At 34.0% G+C, this 21298-nt stretch overlaps 1 protein-coding gene across 4 annotated transcripts; it reads right to left on the reverse strand.

Annotated features, from left to right (window-relative positions):
* Nucleotides 1-339: 339 nt before the first annotated feature.
* LOC111447847 (oxysterol-binding protein-related protein 2A-like) lies at nucleotides 340-20973 on the reverse strand. Of its 4 annotated transcripts, XM_023087214.1 has the most exons (12): nucleotides 6691-6766; nucleotides 6113-6571; nucleotides 4519-4878; nucleotides 4243-4339; nucleotides 3457-3899; nucleotides 3232-3387; nucleotides 2866-3033; nucleotides 2613-2753; nucleotides 2015-2242; nucleotides 1804-1917; nucleotides 1135-1327; nucleotides 340-645 (listed from the first exon to the last, which is right to left on the reverse strand). In XM_023087214.1, the coding sequence occupies exons 2-11, from the start codon at nucleotides 6491-6493 to the stop codon at nucleotides 1145-1147; spliced, it is 2271 nt and encodes a 756-aa protein (XP_022942982.1). In that variant the 5' UTR covers nucleotides 6494-6571; nucleotides 6691-6766; the 3' UTR covers nucleotides 340-645; nucleotides 1135-1144. The 4 variants fall into 4 exon arrangements, 3 of the variants coding, with proteins under 3 accessions (XP_022942982.1, XP_022942994.1, XP_022942973.1); XM_023087226.1 differs by lacking the exons at nucleotides 340-645; nucleotides 6113-6571; nucleotides 6691-6766 and adding exons at nucleotides 5068-5335; nucleotides 20963-20973 and having other exon boundaries at nucleotides 898-1327; XM_023087205.1 differs by lacking the exon at nucleotides 340-645 and having other exon boundaries at nucleotides 898-1327.
* Between the last annotated feature and the right edge of the window lie 325 nt (nucleotides 20974-21298).

A 21298-nucleotide genomic window follows, 5' to 3' on the forward strand; every position in this document is an offset into this window, starting at 1 on the left:
TGACTGGCTTCAAATTGTTAGAAAACATATTTTCTAACTGGCTTCAAACTGCTCAAGTGAGATGAAGATGAAAGGAAACAAGGACCTCCTTTTTTTTTTTTTTTTATAGTGGAGCCTAACTCTCCACTTTTCAACCTAAGTAACTTGGAACTAACTATTATTATCCAACTTTTAATAAGTTTTATAATATATAATTCTCTTCGATATAGAAAAATGACTCTTAAAATGTTACTTACTCTAATATAAATTTCACTCGTACATCACCAAAAAGTTACAAAAATTTCTCATACGGGTCTGTGAGCAGCAAAAAGAAATTATATATATATATATAATTGCTGAACATTACATAATGGAACTGAGAGGAAAAATTACAAACCTCCCAATCCAAACCTCATAAAACTAAACAATAGCTCAAAAAGAAGTAAGGTAGAGAGAGCGGGATGACAATGAAGATAGGCATAAGATTTTGATCTAAGCCACCGTGTAATTGAAGGAAGAATTCTCTACCTAAGCGCTCAAAGAACCACCAGTTCTTATCAACCTTTGAGAAGAAGTATACTGAAAAAGAATGGAGCTGAAGAAGAAAGGCAGGCTACTGGTATTTGTCGCTGTTTCTACAACGTTTTCTAGCTACTGCTGCATTATCTGGCAAATTCCAAGACCATGGAAGGAAGAAGCAACCCATATTTTTGTAGATAATAGAGAAGATTTAGAATGACAGAAATGGATCCATTAAAATTGGGAAATCCATCCAAACTGAGATAGAAAGCCTTATATTGACTTCTTTCACATATGATGAATCTCAAATAATTTGATTCAACTAAGTTAACACGAGATTAACTACTTTCTACACCAATGGATCATGTGGATATAAGTTGAAGATTATACAATAGAAAATAACACACAAAATAAGGTAGGATTTATACGAACTCATTGATAGACATATTTAAAAGTATATCTTCTGTATTAAATGATATTTGGAATATTGGCCATCTTAGGATATTCAGAAAGCAACTTTACAGTTGAAAGAAATTGAAGAAGACTTAAGGAGCAATATAATATGCACAAACTTAGATTGGTCTTTCATTGACAGGGCAAAATTCTATGGATATGCAAAGAAAATCGACGACTCACCTGACTAAAATCATGATCCCGATTCATCGACCAAGTTCTCGTTCAATTCGCCAAAAACATCTAGGCAACCATCCCACTTTCTTTCTTTTCGTGCTTCCCAGTAGCCACCCATGTATTTGTATGGCTCGTCTGCGTCTTCACCCTCTCTATGGAACCATCTGGGCTTCCAACCATTGTCTTGCAACTTCCTTGACTGTGTATAGAGAAACAATGAATGATAGAAGAAATAAGGCAAAAGGAAAAAGAATCACAGTAAGATATATGGTTCAAATAAAAATCCTGCCTGCCTAAATATAACTAACTGTATCTGCATATGATCTATATCTAAGAGGGATGGGGCGCTAGCCTTCTAGAGGCTTATTGTAATGGCTCAAATCCACCGCTAGCAGATATTATTCTCTTTGGGCTTTTCTTTAGGGATTCTCCTCAAGGTTTTTAAAACACGTCTGCTAGAAAGAGGTTTCCACACCCTTATAAAATGTGTTTCGTTATCCTCCCCAATCGATGTGGGATCTCACACTTGTAAATCTAACCCATTAAGAATGCTGCAATCTCATTTTACTTCATCGCTTCCTTTGGACTTGTTTTACATTGCAGTAAATGCAAAAGGATCCTACACTTATTTTAGTAACTGAAAGCCTACAACTAAATGTAGCATCTTGAACATACAATTCGTTGCCGTCTCTCCAAGCGTTGTTTCTCTGCATTTGCCTTTTCGTATTCGCCGTTTTCTAAATGTCGCTGGTCTGGTCTAAGTCTTGAATCCGTGGGTGGAAGCCTTTCCTTAAACCGTGATCAAACACCAAGGATCAGATAAGATTAAGGGCATTGTAAATACACTTGACAAGAATGCAATATAGAGTTAATACATCATATGTACCTTCAGGTCCGCTGTTAGTTCGTTAAGAGTGATGGCAAATGAAGTTAAATTGTAACGAGTGAGATTAGGAGGAGGTTTTTCGCTTTTCCACAGCATTGAGCCATCACTTGAACTGCTGCGATTCGGGTTTCCATTGCTTTCACCTTTGACGTAATACATACCTTCATCCCATTTGCCAAATAATGTGGCAACCTTTCGACCATTACCATCTTCAACAAATCCATGAACCTAGTGATTTCATATAAAATGGAAAAGTAATAAGGTTAGTTTTATCCTCGTGATTATTCAAGCTAGATTGAGTGCACCTCGGTAATTCTCAGACAACTATTTGGTCCTACTACATTTAGTTGTCAAGGTAACTCGTGAATATTAAATCCTACGATAGGTGGTCACCATGACCTGAACGCATTCCCTCTAAGCTCTTTACTATTTACGTCAGCCCTTATTGACCGGAAAACCAACCCAAGGGAATTAAAGACATATACCATATAAAGTGAAATTGAGAATTCAGTCAGGAAAAACATTGAAACAGCTCAATATAACATTTTGCAAACAAATTGAAGGTAAATGACCAGTTTAAACAATCAAATTAACTAACCTGATGAGGATTTCGATCTAGAATTGAAGGCTCTTTGAACTTAAGAGTGCAAGAATATTCTCTATTACCACGTATGTGCATCGTACCATGGTGGTCACAATATACTTTTCCAAGAATGAGATTATAAATATTTGTTGTCACCTGAAAATTATAGATGCACTTTGATTCAGAGAATACATAGAATAAAACCAGGAACAGAAAGCACTTCTTTTTCTCTGTTTTCATCAGAATACAAACCATCATCCACTCTCACCTTGCTCCACTGAAATCTTTCTCCATCATCAAACTCCAGGTTCAAAACTCCAACAGGGTCGAGCTGAATCGAACGACCCCAAAATTTTGATCGGAGGTTACTCTCCCCCCAGAATTTCCATCCTCTACCTACACAGTGGCACGCGATGACGGTTGGGTGGTGACTGACCTGAAGTTCAAACATCATTCATTGTAAAGAAGGTAGCCTTTGATTATGATTAATGAGTTTCCTATGTTTACTTAAAGCTAGAGCATCAACTAATTGGTAAGAGCCGTACAGTCTTGTTACAACTCCAAAGAATAAACATTTTACATCAGATCATAATCATAATTATACTACTTGTTCTACACATCCCTATGTACCGACCTTCTCCGAGAAGAAGCGAATCCCTTTCTCAGGGAAGTCAGCTTCATAAGTTTCCCCTAGCAAAGGGTTGAATGGCTTACAATGTCGTCCTTCAGAGGAAGCATAACCAGAAACAGCAAATGCAGCAACCTTGAGGACTCGGAGGAGATTGTTCCCCTGCTAATAAATTTCAAAGATTAGGCACAAAAACAGTAGCATCTTGAAATAAACTGCATATTTTCTCACCTGTATTCCATGTTCATATGCTTGGTCTAAAAGATGAGAATATTCCATATCCTCGCAACATTTCTGAAGGGATGATATGGGCTCATTGAAATAAACTGGGAGACAAACTCGTGCAAGATCCTTTCCAACATTGTCTTTTATCATAGACCAAAGACTGACTCGTTTCTCTTTCTCCACGGGATCTGGAAGCTTTTTTCTTCTCTGAACATTAGAATGAACAAAATTTTCAATCTGTTCGTCGTGCATCTTCTCTGCATTGTCCTGTCGACTATCACGAACCTTAAGCGTATCGGAGGAATCAGAAGCCCCTTTTACTGATCCACAGCCAAGAGTGACTTCTGTAAAAGATTCGTTTGTGTCATAAAAGAAACTTTCATCCACATCAGATCCATCGTCAAGATCTTGTTTCTCAACATCATCCGAAGACTCGGTAGTAGCACATTCTGTAAAATTAAAAAAACCAACAGTTTCTTAACAATAATGGTAAAAGTGGTAGAACGAGTTTCACTTGATCATCATATTATCATTTCCCTTGTACCACTCACTGATTAATCGTTTAATGAGATATTCAATACCTAACCGATCTAAAACATAAATTGAATCAGCAAAGTATTCAAAGCCATGGATGCCTAAAATAACTTTTCTATTGAATTAAAAGCTTGATCCAAGCAAATATTTTCTTGCATAGAAGATACATCTTAACTTTTCTTTTTAGACATAAGGACAAAATGATTATCAGCAAAGAGTAAAAACAATAAACCAGAATAGTTCACACAACAAGCTTACCACTGTATTTTCCACTGCATTCGGTGGAAAAATCATGTTTCATCAACTGGTACTCACCATTGTGAATTCCATTAGCTTCAAGTTCTATATTAGCTGCCTGCCACCACGTTGAATTCAAATGCTTAAAATGTGGAATGACAATGGTCCAATAAAAAAAAAGTGAAATTTAGAACATTTTTCAAGAATAGTTCATACAAAATGACACCCTAGCTCCTAAGGTTCTTCAATTTTTACAGAGATCGCAATTGATCAATGAACAAATAACTAAGAAGTTACCTCAAATTCCCTCAAGGTATCAATTAAACAAGATCTTTGTTCCAAAAGTACTTTCAGCTGTCCCTGCATTTCTGAGAACTCGGAGAGGATGATTTGTTCGCAGTCCTTAACAACTGCATCACTGATTCCCTCTTCAAGTAAACGCTTCTCGAGTTTCTGAGCGGAAACGGATAAATCATTTGGTACAAAGGGAAGATTATCATTCAAAATTCTCAACGGAAATAAGCTTCTGGAAGAAGCTAAAGCTTGAATCCAAATCACCCTGTCTTTCTTTGATTCAGTTCTCAGATGAAGTGTCTTTGTTGCAGTGAATATATAAAACCGTCGGTCATCTGATTTGCTTTCTCGGAACGATGAGACCTGCGCATAGGATACGCAACATCAATTACCTGAAGGATGGATCTTGGCATCCCAAAATGTCTTTCGACCAAACTTTTAATGTTTTTGACACCCATTTGGGCATAATTCAATACGCTAAAATATTAAAATTTTGACACAAATTGAACTAAAAGGAAAGAGCCACCAAGAACAAACATCAAAAAAGCTTACCCAAAGAAGAACCCAATTAAATGAATCAAAGTGGAAAACACCCTTCAAGTTCAAAAAAACCATACAAAAGGGGGCTCAAGTTCTTTCCTTAAACAAACCAAAAATAGCTTCTTGAATGCTTCTCATGAAAATGCACACAATCAAAATCCGACTCCATTTCCTTAATCACTAGCAGAAGCCTAAGGAACATCCAAAATTAAGTAGCAAAATTCCAGATCTAACAAAGATAAACCTCTATTTTTCTCTGGCTATTTTTCTCTCTCACTCTCTCTCTCTCCTACGCTTATAAAGTTCAGGAAGAAATCTTGTTTTAGAAATGGAGGATAGTGGTGTCCCACCAATGTTTCTTGTCCCCACCTGTTTTCGTTTGTTTCCTTTTTAAAGCTAAGCTCAAAATAACAGTAAAAAATGGGGGGCAGCAAATGCCATTGGAAGTGGAAGCTATAGAAGCCAAACAAAACCATCCAAAATAAAAGAATTTGTTTTCCAATGCAACTACGTCACCCTTTTCCTTAAATAATACTTAACCCACCATCGTATCTTTACGTTCATACGTTTCCTCAAACCCCAAAATAAATAAAAACCAAATTCATCTGACAATATAAACTCAACCCCATCTCAGATTTCAAAACCAAAACCTTAATTACAAGAACAAAAATAATATTCAACACTGTTTACCGCTAATCACAATATTATGTAATTATGAGGAAGAACATTTGAAAAAGAAAAGGAAAAGAAACAGCAATGTCAATGGATCACTGTAATAGCCAGAAGATAAATGAGAAGAACATGGTCAGAAATTAAAAGCGATTAGAGTTTTTCACAGAACAGTCTAAAAACACCTGCTGATGTGACTGACCCACTAAAAATCCCACAAACAATCAGTTAAAAGAAAACTGTAATAAAAAAACACCAGGCGAAATCAAAGATCACGAATCCCAACAACAAAACAGAATCAAATTTCAAATTGAGATCGAAACAAACAAATTCATCAATTCGTTACCAAAAACCCCCAAAATTCACAATCCAGAAACCATAATTTCACCTTCAAATGAACGATTCCCCCACTTTTCTGTCGCTTCCTTCTCGAAAGCCGATTCGTCGAAATCTTTCCGATCAATTGAACATCGTCATTAGGCTGTGATAGAAGGCTGATTTTGGAGTACGACAACACACCATCTCGCAACACGAACCATCTCGATCTCCATCCCTTACCGTAATTAGTCCATTTGTAAAGAACTCCAGCCACTCTATCAACAGATCTAGAAATCTGCTGAGTGTTAGCATTCGAAAATGCCGGAAAGCTCACCGGCAAGCTTCTACTCCGAGACAATGACGAGGCTTCCTCCGGCGACTGGTCGCCGATTCCGCCGCTGAAATTCTCCAGAGAGATACAGCAGAGAGGATGCATCTCCTTGACCCGCATTTGAGCTGTTATTTTGTAGTTCTTCAATTGTAGAACATTAATGCGGTGTATCTATCGGCCCTGTTCGCCATTGAAACGCTGCATCATCATCATCATCAAAGAAAGAAAAAGAGAGGTTGTGAGCAATGAAACGAAAAAAGAGAAATGGATTTGGAAGTGAATGGTGATATAAAAGAGAGAGGAAATGAGGTTTTCACCATTGACGGAGCTACGCGGAGCTCTGAAACTGAGAGGAATCCAGGAAAGAGAGAAGAAGAAATGAAGAACGAGTGAAAGTGTAGTATTTTGCTTAAGAAGGTAACGCATTATTTAAGATATTAGATTTTATTTTATTATTTGTTTAATAAAATAAAATAAAATAAAGATCGTTGTAGTGGTGGTACTTGTTGAAGCAATTAAAGCTGGGGGCAGAAATGTAATTGACTACGTGACTTTTTTGTTTATTATTTCAATTATTTTCATATTCATATTCATTTTATAATTTATTATAAAATAATTATTTAAAAGTTTATGAAACGAATTGTTATAAAAAAAAATTGAATCAATCAAATTGTCATTAATTGATGTGAAATTTTGTGTATAATAAATATTAATTTATGGAATTCTTTTTCGAGTTTGTGAAATAGTTTTTTATAATTTAGTGATTTATTATCAGAAAACCAATCAAACAAATTTATTCATTTATAATTATTTTTAATGGTTTTTTTTAGAATAGTTGATTTGGGTTTATAAAATGTCCTAATCGACCCATAAACACTTCTAATGCTAAACAATATCGTGACACTAAAATAATGTATAGCTTTGGGTTATAATTTAATATTTGTCTATTGAAAATCGTTTCGGTATTATCATAAAAATCATTATTACATTTAATAACACAAAACCATTTAGGTATACACATATATGGCACAGATGATGCATTTTTCTCCGAGCATGACTATAAATGAATCTAAAATCTAGAGTTTTGGGATCAACTGGTACGATAGTTATTTCATACTTAACGCTACTGAAACAATGATAAGTGCTGGTTGAGGACGTTGCAACTAAGTATTTGACCGAGCATTTTCTAGCTATGAAAATATTTGGATTTGGAGTATAAAAATTATATATTTTAGACAAAAGAAAATAATTAAAATAAGAGATGTGATTATTATGAGATAAAAGAGGATAAAAATTGGCGCTAAAAAAGTGAAAAGTAAAAAAAATGGGAAGGTGGGGAATGCCAAGTGGGAGGAGTGAAAGTACGGTAAAATTGAAAGAAGGCAATGAGTGTGGGCGGTTAAATAAACTAACCTTTGTCCTTTTACTTTTTTGGTTTGAAATTTTAATTTTTTTGGTTGGAGAATGTGACCTTCATGAGTGCGAGGAGGTTGAGGTTAAAACACAAAAGGTTTTATCTTTTTATCCTTTAAAATTAATAATATTTAACATTTGTAACCAATATTATGAATATTAGTGATACAGCGTGACTTGTGAAAGTTTAATATTTAAATTTCATGAGATTTTAGCTATTAATATAACACGTATTATGAATAAGTACGAACTTTTTAAAATAGTTAAAAAATAAAAGAACAACCCAACAATCCAACCTAGGTTAAGTTGTGAACTCTATTGATGTTGTTGTGGTTACCGACCCAATTTTGAGTTGGTTCAAAAGATTTCTCCCATCCAACCTAACTATTAATGATTCTTCTAAATTTAAAAAAAAATATAGAGGATAATCTAATATGATATTATGATAATAAAAGTTTATTAGGACATTTTTTATTAATAAAAGACGTTACTTGATGAAGAGTGATTACATTATATAGTATGGTTTAATCGAGATGAAAGAATTATGTTGTGTCTCTTCATTACTCGTTAGGCAGCGACATGACTTCTAAGTCTTAAGTAAACCATTACTACATGCATGTCATAACTAATTCAAGTAGATATATCTAAAAGCTTAAATATTTTGAAAAATACATCGAGACTTTTTAGTTGAGATCGGAGACAAAACTTGTAAATCATATATTCTAAAAATTCATTAGGCTTTTGGTGCTTGATAGCACTATCTCCTATTAAATTATGCATGAGTTTATCAAGTTAAAAGTAGGGCGCTAGAGATAGGACGATTTCACGTTGACCTAGGTCAGAATATTTCTAGTAGGCCGAACACTCTAAGATTGTGAGTGGTGAACTCTAGTGCTCCCAGAAACTTGATTAGTTTCGAAGAGCTAGTTCAGAGTATCCTAGAAATGAGAGTTCAAGATTTAAACCACGGAACCTAGTAAACCTCCTTGACATCCAATAATGACTAAGAAAGTTTAATAGGCCTATTAGCAATGTGAACAGTGACACTAGAGATTCCACCTCCTATCTTTTTTAGTATTACATTAGCAATGTTGGCGACCTAGTTCAAACCTTCTAGTGTCTTGCCATGTAATAGAAGTAGAGGATCAATACTATCGAGCTTGACCTATGCTAGATAGTATAATGCATTGAGGTGTCCAGGTGCCTTTATCGGGTGGAAATGACCAAGGCTCTTTTGAATAGAGCGTCTATGCAGTACACCCATCGTGAGCGGGGCATAAGATCACACATGTAACTTGATAATTGGTAAGCAAACTAGGCCGCTCTCCAAGTGTGACTTTATTATCTTGTTAAAGGGTATGCTAGTTAATCTTTCATTTTAAATAAGCAAATGTTAGTACATATTTTATGGGTAGCATCTTGACCTAGGAATATTTGTTATTCACTGATAGAAAAATTCAAGTCGACTAATTTTAAAGAATAGAAAAATTAGTTCACCCCAAAGTTCAGATATGTTGTTCTGTAGATCTAAGACGTTAGACTGTCATACTGTCCTATCATATTTTATGAGGTAGCACCTCAACCTAGGATATTTGTCATTCACGGCTAGAAAATGCAAGCCGACTAATTTTCAAGAACATATCACCCAAAAGTTCAAATATGTTATCCCGTATATCTAAGACGCTAGACTCTGGTGAACAACTTTCAGATCTCGATTGAGTTTGTGATAGACAAGAGAACTACTTGATCAAGGCCTTCTCAAAAGCTTAGATAGATATAAAACCTAGGATCAAACTTCCTAAAACTCACAGAAAATCTCATAGTAACTTACTAAGTTGGATAGAGTGAGAGAGTATAAATAGGTTGCTTACGGAGTATTTTTATACACATTCTAGTTGAGGGAGAAGAATATTCATGTAATGACCATAAATTTTCTACTTAATCTAAGCTCGTTACTAAATCTAGTTCAATGTGAAAAATACTTCATTTAAACTTTTTCATAAAACATAACTGTCTTAAAATACAACCATGGACTTACGTATTCGAAAACATCTTTAAAATGACACAATAATAAACTAAATGAAATAAATAAACATTTAATTTTAAGACATACTATTCTAACCCAGGTCTAATAAAATAAATGCAATTACTATATGCATGTGTCATTGCCTCGAGTTGCGATGTCGTCGCTAGCTGTACATGGAAGACTTGCCTTTACCTGAAATAGAAGTAGCACGTGACTTAAATATTTCTTAAAATACTCAGTAGTGACCCTACTATTGGGGTTAAATGCAAACACATACAATTTCATGAATGGGACCTATCATAATAGTCTATTGTCGTACGGCGGCAATCCTAACAGGAAATTAGGATGTGTACTTAATTTTTCTAAACACGGTCCACACATGCAAGTATGGACCTATCAGCCTTTTCACACACCTCCTAGACCCCTTTCTGATCGGGCGAGCATTCTCTAGTAGCTGTTGATGCCTGACACCCGTTAGGAATAGCAACCGTCACGGCAGCATTAGGATAACATAATGGTCGTTCTCTTACTTCGTAGCATACGCATCCGTACTATCGTGAAAGATAAAGGGTACCCCCCAATGCATGAGTACACAATAATGCATGAGGTTCCAACATTTTTCAGTTTTCATTATCATTTAATACAACCCCGCTAACGTCTTCTTCATATCATATCATTTGTCATATCATTTGTTGTATTATTTATCATCTGTTTCATGCATATGTCGGGGCTGTATTTCATGCTAGTTCATCATTTTACATATCAATCACATCATATCAATCATATTACATACATAAACCATATCATAGCATTTCATATACCCATACATAAAAATTTTCATCATATACATATCATACTACGTATCGTATCACAATATATTATAACATAAATATATCAATTTATCACATATACGTACCATAACATATGTCATATCATTTTCATATTGTATCACAACATATATATCATTTCATAAACACTTCGTAATCATATCGTTTTCATATGCATATCTTAGTCATATCGTTCTATTAATCTTGTCATAGCCTTATCGTCCTTATACACCTTATCATTTCATGAATATACCTTAGTCATATTGTTTCTCAAACATATCCTAATCATATCGTTTTATCAATCTATCATCATTATATCATTTTCTATACATAACCTATCCATATCGTTTTGTCAATCTATCATAACCATATCATTGTATCAGTCATATCTTAGATATATCATTACATTACGTTCATCGCATCTTTCTCGTAGCCTATCTCACACATATCATTAAATGCATCCCAACAATACGTGGAACAACTTTGAGGAAATAAAATCCAAACATATTCAAGAACGCCAACTGAGGCCAACCACGTTTCTAGTCTCAAACTTGTAGTTGAGTTTGGGCTATACATTATTATAATATGCTGATTTAAGTACCGTTTTAGAAAACATCACATTCAAAGAATTTGGTATTTTTCTTGAAAGCATCAAGGCTCAATTTGAGGCATGTAGAGCTAAAAAGCTTGTGCCCTTCCCTCGAACTCGACGTTTTGAATGGTGTTCATCTTTCGGATCTAAAGATTTTTTTTCCTTGAACTAAGAAGATTAATGCCTCTTATTTATATGCTTTAGTTTTAGTTTAGCTCTTATGTCTTTTAAGAACTTGATCTTTGTTCTTCTCTATATTGTTAGTCATGAGAGTAGAAAAACCCTAAATTGATAAGTTAAACTAAGTGATTGAAAATTAACAATAAGATATCTAATAAAGCTTCTATCACAGAATAAAGATGATAGGAAACTTAGTGTAAATTTAACTCTTATAAATAACATAAGAGTAACGATTTATGTCTAAGATTCGAAATTTGAATTCAATACTTGATGATCCCGACGTTTTCTTGTATCTCCTACAATATGGTCACATTACTTACTCCTACTTTTTACAAGCGAAGAGTATCCTTACATACGAATACGAGTCCTTTTCATATGTTTTGTTTTTACTCATATGTATCCTAAAAAAATTTCTAAAAGGTATAGAAAGATAAGTAAATTAAACATTGTGTTGTCGTTGGTTGTTGTATGAACAATTGAAAGTGCCAAACAATGGGATGAAAACACAAGTTCTTATGTGAAAAGGAACAACTTTGGGAAAAGAAAAAAGGAAAAAGGTTTAATTTTCTTGGAGAATTTGGAGAGAATTTTGTAAAATTGTTGAGGTGGCAAAACCTATGTTGGACACGTGCAGCTCCTAGTGTGAGTCCATTAAAATATATAAATACACTTTTTATTTACAAAAAAAAAAAAAATAAATTTAATTTTCCCTTTCTTGTTTGTTTAGTGGGAAATAAATTTAATGACGTCCCGAGACTTGAGATGAAATCATGATGCGTGGACGGTTGTAACAGCCCAAACCCACCACTAGTAGATATTGTTCACTTTGACTGTCGTTAGTCTCACAATTTTAAAAACGCATCTATTAGAGAGAGATTTCCATATTCTGATAAGAAATGATCTATTCCCCTCTCCAACAATGTGGGATCTCACAACTATATTGTTGAGAATCACGATAACGAGATGAGATACGACATTGCATTTGAAAAACTTTAACTTAGAGCAAATACATGAACTGAGTCATAAGCAAGTGAACAATATGCAAACATGAACGATGTGTACGGCCGAACAAGCTTAGTTCTTACAAGTTCGAAAACGACTCGAGAAACTTTCAATAAAATGACTTACAAGCTCCACAAAAGCTTTTAAGCTAAGAATTTAATGTGTCACTTTCTTAAAATTATGCTAAAGTTTCTCAAGTCCTACATCAAAAGGATATGGTCCACCACTAAGCATTGCTTTATAAATGACATTATTTCTTCATTACAACCTCCAACTTACCAAAGGATTGATAATTAAAAGTATTAAAGCTTCACCTAATACAAACTCTATGGTTGCATCATCACAAATTCATATACAATAATTTAAAGTGCAACCAATTCAATTAATGTTCACATACATAATAGGGGGAGCTCGATGAGTTGAAAAATATTGCAATACACCTAAAACAAATCATTTTAAACCATAATTATTGTCCATCCAATTGTGGTTAATCAATTATTAGGATTAGGTTAATTATGTATACTTTGCTGTAATATGCGTTACATGTTCGATTATGTGTTGAAGATCAATTTTTATAACCTGGGATATAATCGAACGAAGTGGTACAACTCAGTCAAATGAGTTAATTGTCCATTTTGTCTAATGAAATGACATAACTAGACAATATTTATTTATGTTCTAAAGTTACACGTTACATGTTCTTATTAAGTGGATGTCTTTTTTGGCCCTATTATTAGGGTTACCAAACATTTTTAATACTCAACTTTTTCTAAATTTTTTTTTCAAGCAATGACAAGGACATTTGTGGAGTCATGGGTTCGTGTCGACATCCTTATCCATTTGCTTTAGGTTTGAGTATTCTTAATTTTTTGAGGTTATATTTTAGATAATTTGTACTTTGTAGTTAGACAAACGTTAAATAAAATTCCAACTTCAAAAGATTAAAAATGGATAGGTTACACTAAATTTAGATTCAAACAAAACATCTCCCATTCAAGATCGATGTGGATCAACTGGTTTACGTAAAGCAAGTGAATAGCAACTTGGGAGAAAAATTGATATACATTTGTAAGCTAAGCATCCAATTTTAGCACTTCATTATTAGCACAAAAATGCTGCCGACCCACCCTCTTGGCAGCCCTACCTGCCTCCTCTAACTGTGTTTTCTATCACTTTCATTCTTTAAAGCGACATTTTGTAGCATAGATGAAAAACGTTTTTACTATTTATTTCTTTGGTAAAAATGTATCAAAGATAGTATATGATCTAATCTCCATGTAATACAATATTTTGACATTATGACAAGACAATATACGTGCTTTAAACGTACCGTAAAATCACTCCGACAATTTAGTTTAATTAAATTTATATTTATATTGTTTAAATATATATTGTAATGATTAATATGTACAATAAAATATTTGAATTTATCCATTTGATCCGACACAATCTGCATTATAAATTAACATATTGATTATATTGATAGTTCATAATCTTTGTTTTTGTTAATTAATTAGGTGTTTCAGTCGGTTCTTAGTTATAATCCCTTCCTTTCCAATAATTTGGAATCAAAGATTTCTTCACTTATAATAAACATCAAGCAATGTTGAACTTAAAGATCTTGAGCAAAAGAATAACAAATCGATATTACCCGCTAAACTAATACTTGAGTAACCATTAAATATTCGAGTTGATAGCGAGGGTATAAACATTATATCATTACTAAACATAAAGGCTAACATGCCATGTTATTATTCGAAACTTCAATAAATTTTCAATCCCATATGTGATAAAAACATTTAGGGACGAAGACTATAGCGAATGTTGTTAAAATTTTTAAATTTATGTCTAATAAATACTAACGTCATTAACATTTTTAAACTTTTAGAAATTTTCTTTGAATAGAGTCTCAATTAACTTGTAATTTTTTTTTTTATTGAATTTATAAATTTAAAAGTTTAAAAATCAAATCGACACAAACGTTTGGACTCACAAACATGAATTGTAACAGTCTAAGCCTACTGCTAGCAGATATTGTCCACTTTAGCTTATTACCTATCATGTTTAATAGAATCCTAAAATTTGATTGGTAATTTTCTTTTATTGAATTTATAAATTTAAAAGTTCAAGAATCAAACCGAAAAAACCTTTGAACTCACAGACACGAACTCTAACTGCCCAAGCCCACCGCTAGCAAATATTATCCGCTTCAGTCCATTACACATGGTCGTTAGCTTCATGATTTTAAAACGTGTATGTTAGGGAGAGGTTTCCACACCTTTATAACGAATGCTTTGTTCCCCTCTCCAACCGATGCGGAATCTCACAATTCGCCCCCAAGTCATGTTACGTATCATCATCAGCCTCACGGTTTTAACGCGTCTATTAGGGAGAGGTTTCCACAATGTTATAAAGAATGTTTCGTTTCCCTCTCCAACTGACGTGACATCTCATAATCTACTCCCTTGGGAGCCAGAGACTTTGCTAGGCACACCGCCTACTATTTGGCTTTGATTCCATTTGTAATAGCCCAACCCCACCATTAACAAATACTTTTCGCTTTAATCTGTTACGTATCGCCGTTAGACTCACATTTTTAGAATGCGTCTGTGAGAGAAAGATTTCCACACCTTGATAAGCAATGCTTCGTTCTTCTCTACCACCGATATGAGATCTCACACAAACGCTATGCCACTCAATAGATTACGTATTAATGAGGGGTTAGAAGCAAAATGAAATAAAGAACACAAACCCTAAAGATAATGTTGTCATCACTTTGAGAGACCAAAGGTATGTGGTGCAAAAGCATAAACTATTGACATCTCAATCTAAACCCATGTGTTTGTGTTTAAGTGTGTACTACTAATTTTCTCACCCACAATTGCTTAAGTTTTAGCTAATCACATTCAGAAGTCTCTTCCAAGTGTCACTTAAAAGTTAAACAAGATAATAAAATCTAGACTTCACAGCCACTAATTCAAAGTCAATATAAAGGCAATTGAATTAAAAAGAACAAATAATTCCACTTTTGTTTTGTTAAAATGTCTTTTTCTCCATCCTGTTTGAGAGGTGCCTGCATTAATTGGAATGCCCACAATGTTTGTTATAATACCATCTTTAAGATATTCTCTGGATTTGTAGAAAAAGATCTGTGGGGTTGTGATTTGGAGGGTCAGGATTCAATGCCATTTGTGATTCATTCTAAATTATATAATATTGTAAGGTTTGGAAGTTTATACAATTATGCTCTTTAGTATCTTATAAAAGAACATTCAACCTAGGATTTTGTTTAAAGTGTTGTCAAACTCTAAAATAAGTTTGAAAAACATATTAGAGAACAAAATATATTAAAACATTCTACCAGCGGTGGGGCTAAACCGTTACAATATCTGCTAGTGGTGGGCTTGGGCCGTTACAAATAGTATTAGAGTTAGGCACCGGGTGATGTGTCAGTGAGGAGGTTGAGCTCCGAAGGGGGTGGATATGAGGCGATGTGCCAACAAAGACACTGGGCCACAAAGGGGGTGGATTTGGTGAGAGTTTTACATCGATTGAAAAAATGAACAGTGCCAGCGAGAACGCTGGCTCCATAGAGGGGTGGATTGTGAGATCCCACATCGATTGGAGAGGAGAGCGAAACCCCCTTTATAAGAGTGTGGAAACTTTTCCCTAACAGATGTGTTTTAAAAACCTTGAGCGGAATCTCGAAATAAAAAGTCCAAAGAGGACGATATCTGCTAGCGGTGGGCTTGAGTTGTTACACTCATGATCGAAATATGCTGAAACAAATATTTGAAGTAGAATAAACAACTTGAGTGAAGAGTAGTTTAACTTTGTTAGAGAAAATTTCCCACTTGTTAGGGCCTTGGTGAGAATATTCATACGATGATCTCTAGTGCATATGAACTCCATAAAGATTTCTCTCTTCTCAACACACTCATGGATGAAGTGGAAGTGAGTTGTATCAATGTGTTTCCTGCATCCGTGAGATACTTGATTTTTCATCAATATAATTGTAGATTTGTTGTCGACATAGAGAGTTACTGACTTTAGCTCCCTTTTAGTCACTTCGCTCAAATTTTTCAACCACAATGCTTGACACGATGCCGCAATTGTTGCCTTGAACTCGGCCTCACAAGAAGATAGTGTCACAATTCGCTACTTCTGAGATTGCCAAGAGATCAAATTAACATTGAGATAAAACTTCAATCTTGCGGTGCTTTTTCTAAGGTCAATGTCTCCAGCTAAATCACTATTGAAAAAACCAACTAGTTCTTCAAGACCTCGCCCTTTTTGATACTTCAACCGATAGCTTGTGGTTCCCTTCATATAATGGAAGATGTGCTTAACTAGTTGACGATGCATCGTAGTAGGCTATTCCATGTACCTACTCATCATTCCAACAACATATGAAAGGTCCGAACGCGTATGAGTTAAGTACCTCAGACTTTCGATGACGCGCCTATACTCAATGAAATTCACCACGCTTCCTTCAACGTCTTTCACGAGTTGTAACTTTGTTTCCATGGGATACTTGGTAGGGTTGCACTCTGCCATCTTAAATTGCTGCAACGCCTTCTTAGCATATATCGATTGCTTTAGCATGATGCAATATTTCATTTGGTACACTTCAATACCGAGGTAGTATTTGAGTAACTTGAGATCAGTCATCTCAAATTCTTTCATCATTTGGTGACTTAACTCTTTAATGTCTTCTTCACTTGTACCAATGACGATCAAGTCATCAACACACACACCAACTATGAGTGTTTCAACTCTGTCGTTTCTTGTATGCACGGCTTGTTCTTGCAAGCAATTTATGAAATTTAGACTCTTTAAGTTCTTATCCAATTGTATGTTCCATGCCCTCAGTTTGTCATAAATCGTAGAGGACCTTTGACAAATTGTACACTATGTGCTCTTCGGTTTTGATTGCAAAGCCTTCAAGTTGGGCAACATATAATTTTTCTTGGAGGTCACCATAGGAACGCTGATTTGACATCCAAGTGATGGACCTCCCACCCGTGTTGTGCTATAAGGGCAAGAATCAACCTTACAGTGTCGAGTCTAGCCACAGGCACGAAAACCTCCTCAAATTCAACTCCTTGTCGTTGCATGTATCCCTTCGCCACGAGTCTTACTTTATGTCTGATGATATTTCCTTCTCTATTCTTCTTCAACTTAAACACCCATTTCAAACCGATGAGCTTATGTCGGGACGATAAGTTAGTGAGTGTCCACGTGTTGTTCTTCTCAATGTTAATATATCTAATATTAAACATTAATTTAAACACTTTAAATTCATTATAGAACAAGTTGTGTCCATAGATATAACCATTACAAGTAAGTTGATTGTAACGACTTTAGATTTCTATTTACCTAGAGTCGCTAACATCATTATCGCATAATTCATTTCTATGTGAAAATAAACGTTTAAACTTATTCATATGAACTTACGAGTTCAAAAACATCTTTAAAATGACACAATGAAAGACTAAAAAAACAAATAAACATTTAAATTAAAAACATAATATTCTAGCCTAAGTCGAGGAAAATAAACGCATCTACCCTATGCATGTATTATGGTCTCGAGTTGTGATGTCATTATCAGCCATACAGGGATGTCTTGCATTTATCTTAAATATAAATAGCACGTGGCTTGAGTATTTTAAGAAATACTCAGGAAGTGACCCACTATTGGGTTTAAATGTAAACACATATAATTTCATGAATGGGACATATCATTACCATCTATTTTCCTACGGAAGCTATCCTAACGGGCAATTTGAATGTTTACTTAATTTTTTACACACAGTCCACATGTGCGAGCATGGACCAACCAGTCGATTCGCACACCTCCTAGGCCTCTTTCTGATCGAGCGAGCATTGTCTACTAGTTGTTGATGCCAGAAACCCGTTAGGAACAGCGACCATCATGACAGCATTATGGTAAACATAATGATCGTTTCCCTACCTTGTAGTGTACGCATCCGAACTATTGTAAAAGGAGAAGGGGTATCCCCCGATGCATGAACACATAATAATGCATGAGGTCCCAACATTTTTTCATTTTCATTATATGTACTACAACCCTACTAGCGTCTTCCTTCATATCATATCATTTTGTCATCTCATTTCTCATATCGTTTATCATATCATTTGTCGTATCTTGCTTGCGTATGTCAGAGTTGCATTTCATCCTAGTTCATCGTTTTGCATGTCAATCATATCATATCATATCATTCATGAGACACATATATCATATTGTAACGTTTCCATGTTTTCAAACATAACAATCCACATCATGCACAGACATATCATATCATATCGTGTATCATAACAGTCACATAACATATCCTGAACATGTCTTTAATTATCGTATCTTAACATATCATATTACAGACATATCAATTCATCAAACATAGCATACCATAACATATATCGTGTCATTCTCACATCATATCATGAGATATATACATATATATCACCCATATATCGAATCTCAGTCATATCATTTCATAAACACTTCATAATCATATCGTTCCATATGCATGTCCTAGTCATATTATTTCCTAAACTTTTCATAATCTTATCGTTCTTATACTTATTATAGTCGTATCGTTTCATGAACATATTTTAGTCATATCATTTCCCAAACGTATTTTAGCCATGTCGTTTCATGAACATATCCTACTCATATCATTTCATGAACGTAACCTAGCTATATCATCGCATGAACGTATCCTAACCATATCGTTTTATCAACCCATCATAATCATATCGTTCTCTATATCTAACCTAACCATATTGTCTTATGAACATATCTTAGTCATGTTGTTACATTATGTTTATCGCATCCTTCTCGTATCCTATCTCAAACATACCATCGAATCATCATACCGTAGGAGTTATCATCCATTTACATATCATAACATATACATATCATATCATAATCATATCGTTTCCTAAATAATTCACATATATCAAATGTATGATACATGCAAAACCACGGGGCACATGACAATACAAATCATTAAATTATAATTAGCTTAAGCGGTTGTACCTAATTTATCCTTAATGAAAGTTCTATTCTATCCTTTGAAATTCAAGTCAATTTATTTAAGTCCATGACATCAGTTTTAAATTCAAACTTCTACAAAATTATTCCTCTAATTTATAAAGGTCCATAGGTTAGACTTGAGGCAAACAATAGTGTTTGCACGAGTAAAGTTTTGAAAAGTTTTGAAATGTTTCTATAGGTTTGTTATAACATTATTTCCACACACTTTTTAAAACCGTTTAAACCTTCCATATCTCTTCTTTTCTCTATGCTTCCCTTTTTTTTTTTTTAATGCTATTGACGGTAGCATACTTGAAATAACTTACCGTAATAATAAAACAAAATCTCTCTTAAAAGATACTATTGATCTAGCCTATTTCCTGCCACACTTAAAATAAAATAACTTACAGTAATAACGAAACAAAATCTCTCCCCTACAAATAGTGTGTGAATCAGATGATAGACATTATTTTTTTTCTTTTTTTCTTTTTTTGTGCAGGTAGGGAGGGTTTGTGAGGTATCACAATAGATGGGAACAATTTTCTCTCTTTTTTTATTAATTAATTAACCGACTTTGTTTTATTTGTCATTTTTATTAATTTTTTTAGCGGTTGTTACATTGATCATGGATGAGTCGTTCATAATCACACATCAAAAGTTTATTTTCTCCTATAACTACACTTAATATCTTAGGTATCACTCATTCTCAAAAAAAATATTTTTTTTTATGATCCAATCATAAACTTAATCTCTCTCGAGATATCTACTTTTAAAGTGACAAGTATGCACCCGGGTTGTAGTTATAATTATACCAAAAAATAAATTTTGCTCCCATCTCAAAAGCTAATAAACAGAAAATTATTGACAATTAAACAACAAAAGAAAAATAATGAAAGATATTTTGAAAAAGGGAGATATTTCCATTTCCTTTTCCCCATCTCTTTATTACATATTGTTCATAATCAAAGTTGGTATTAGAATTATTTAGACAACTCTAAGCTAAGTCATTTGGCCTTCAATTTTTAGAGTACTCAATAATAGATACCATTTATTGTGAATCCTTGGATTGGGTATTATTTTGACCCCAACGCCCTCCCAAGAACAGAAATAAACATATCAAGTAAAAAAAGAAATCCATCATTTCAACCACTTTTTGAGCTTATAAATAATTGATCCTTCACGCGTGCAATATGTTTTTCTCTTTCCAAAGGGATCTGAGTTGTAAAATGGCATTGTCCCATCTCTTGGTGTCCATATGCCTTGTCTAATATTTCATTAAACTATTACCATATGGTCACTTTTTGCATGGTGGGAGGCAGAGAATGTGAGAGAATCATAGCATATCCAAGTAGTATATTGAACAATATCCCATTTCTAGCATTTATTTTTGTAAGATCTTTATACATTTCATATACAATGATACTTGTAAGTGATGGAAAACGAACTAGTATATAGTAGATCTATTTGTGTTCGTGATGTTGTGATGAACTCGTTGATACCTATTGAATGGGTGAAGCAATTTTGTATTGTATAATGCATCGATCAAACGGTTTCGAGGAAGTTGAAACTCCGAGATACAAGAAAAGTTTGAATTATCCAAGAAATATTTTATTATAGTTCTTATATCTCTCGATATTCTTATGATCATTACTTGATCTAGTCCTTTTATTAAATTAGTTTGAATATAATAGAAAAAAAATTATGGAGTTTTGAAAATTAGGGTTTCTAAACATGTGGAACCATGAGAGCTCCTCCTTTCCACACAAACATCTTGTTTCTATAATATTTTTATACCAAACTCTTTATATTAAAGATCTAATATGTG

Source organism: Cucurbita moschata, unplaced genomic scaffold (genome assembly GCF_002738365.1).
Source record: "Cucurbita moschata cultivar Rifu unplaced genomic scaffold, Cmos_1.0 Cmo_Scf00001, whole genome shotgun sequence".
Taxonomy (NCBI): domain Eukaryota; kingdom Viridiplantae; phylum Streptophyta; class Magnoliopsida; order Cucurbitales; family Cucurbitaceae; genus Cucurbita; species Cucurbita moschata.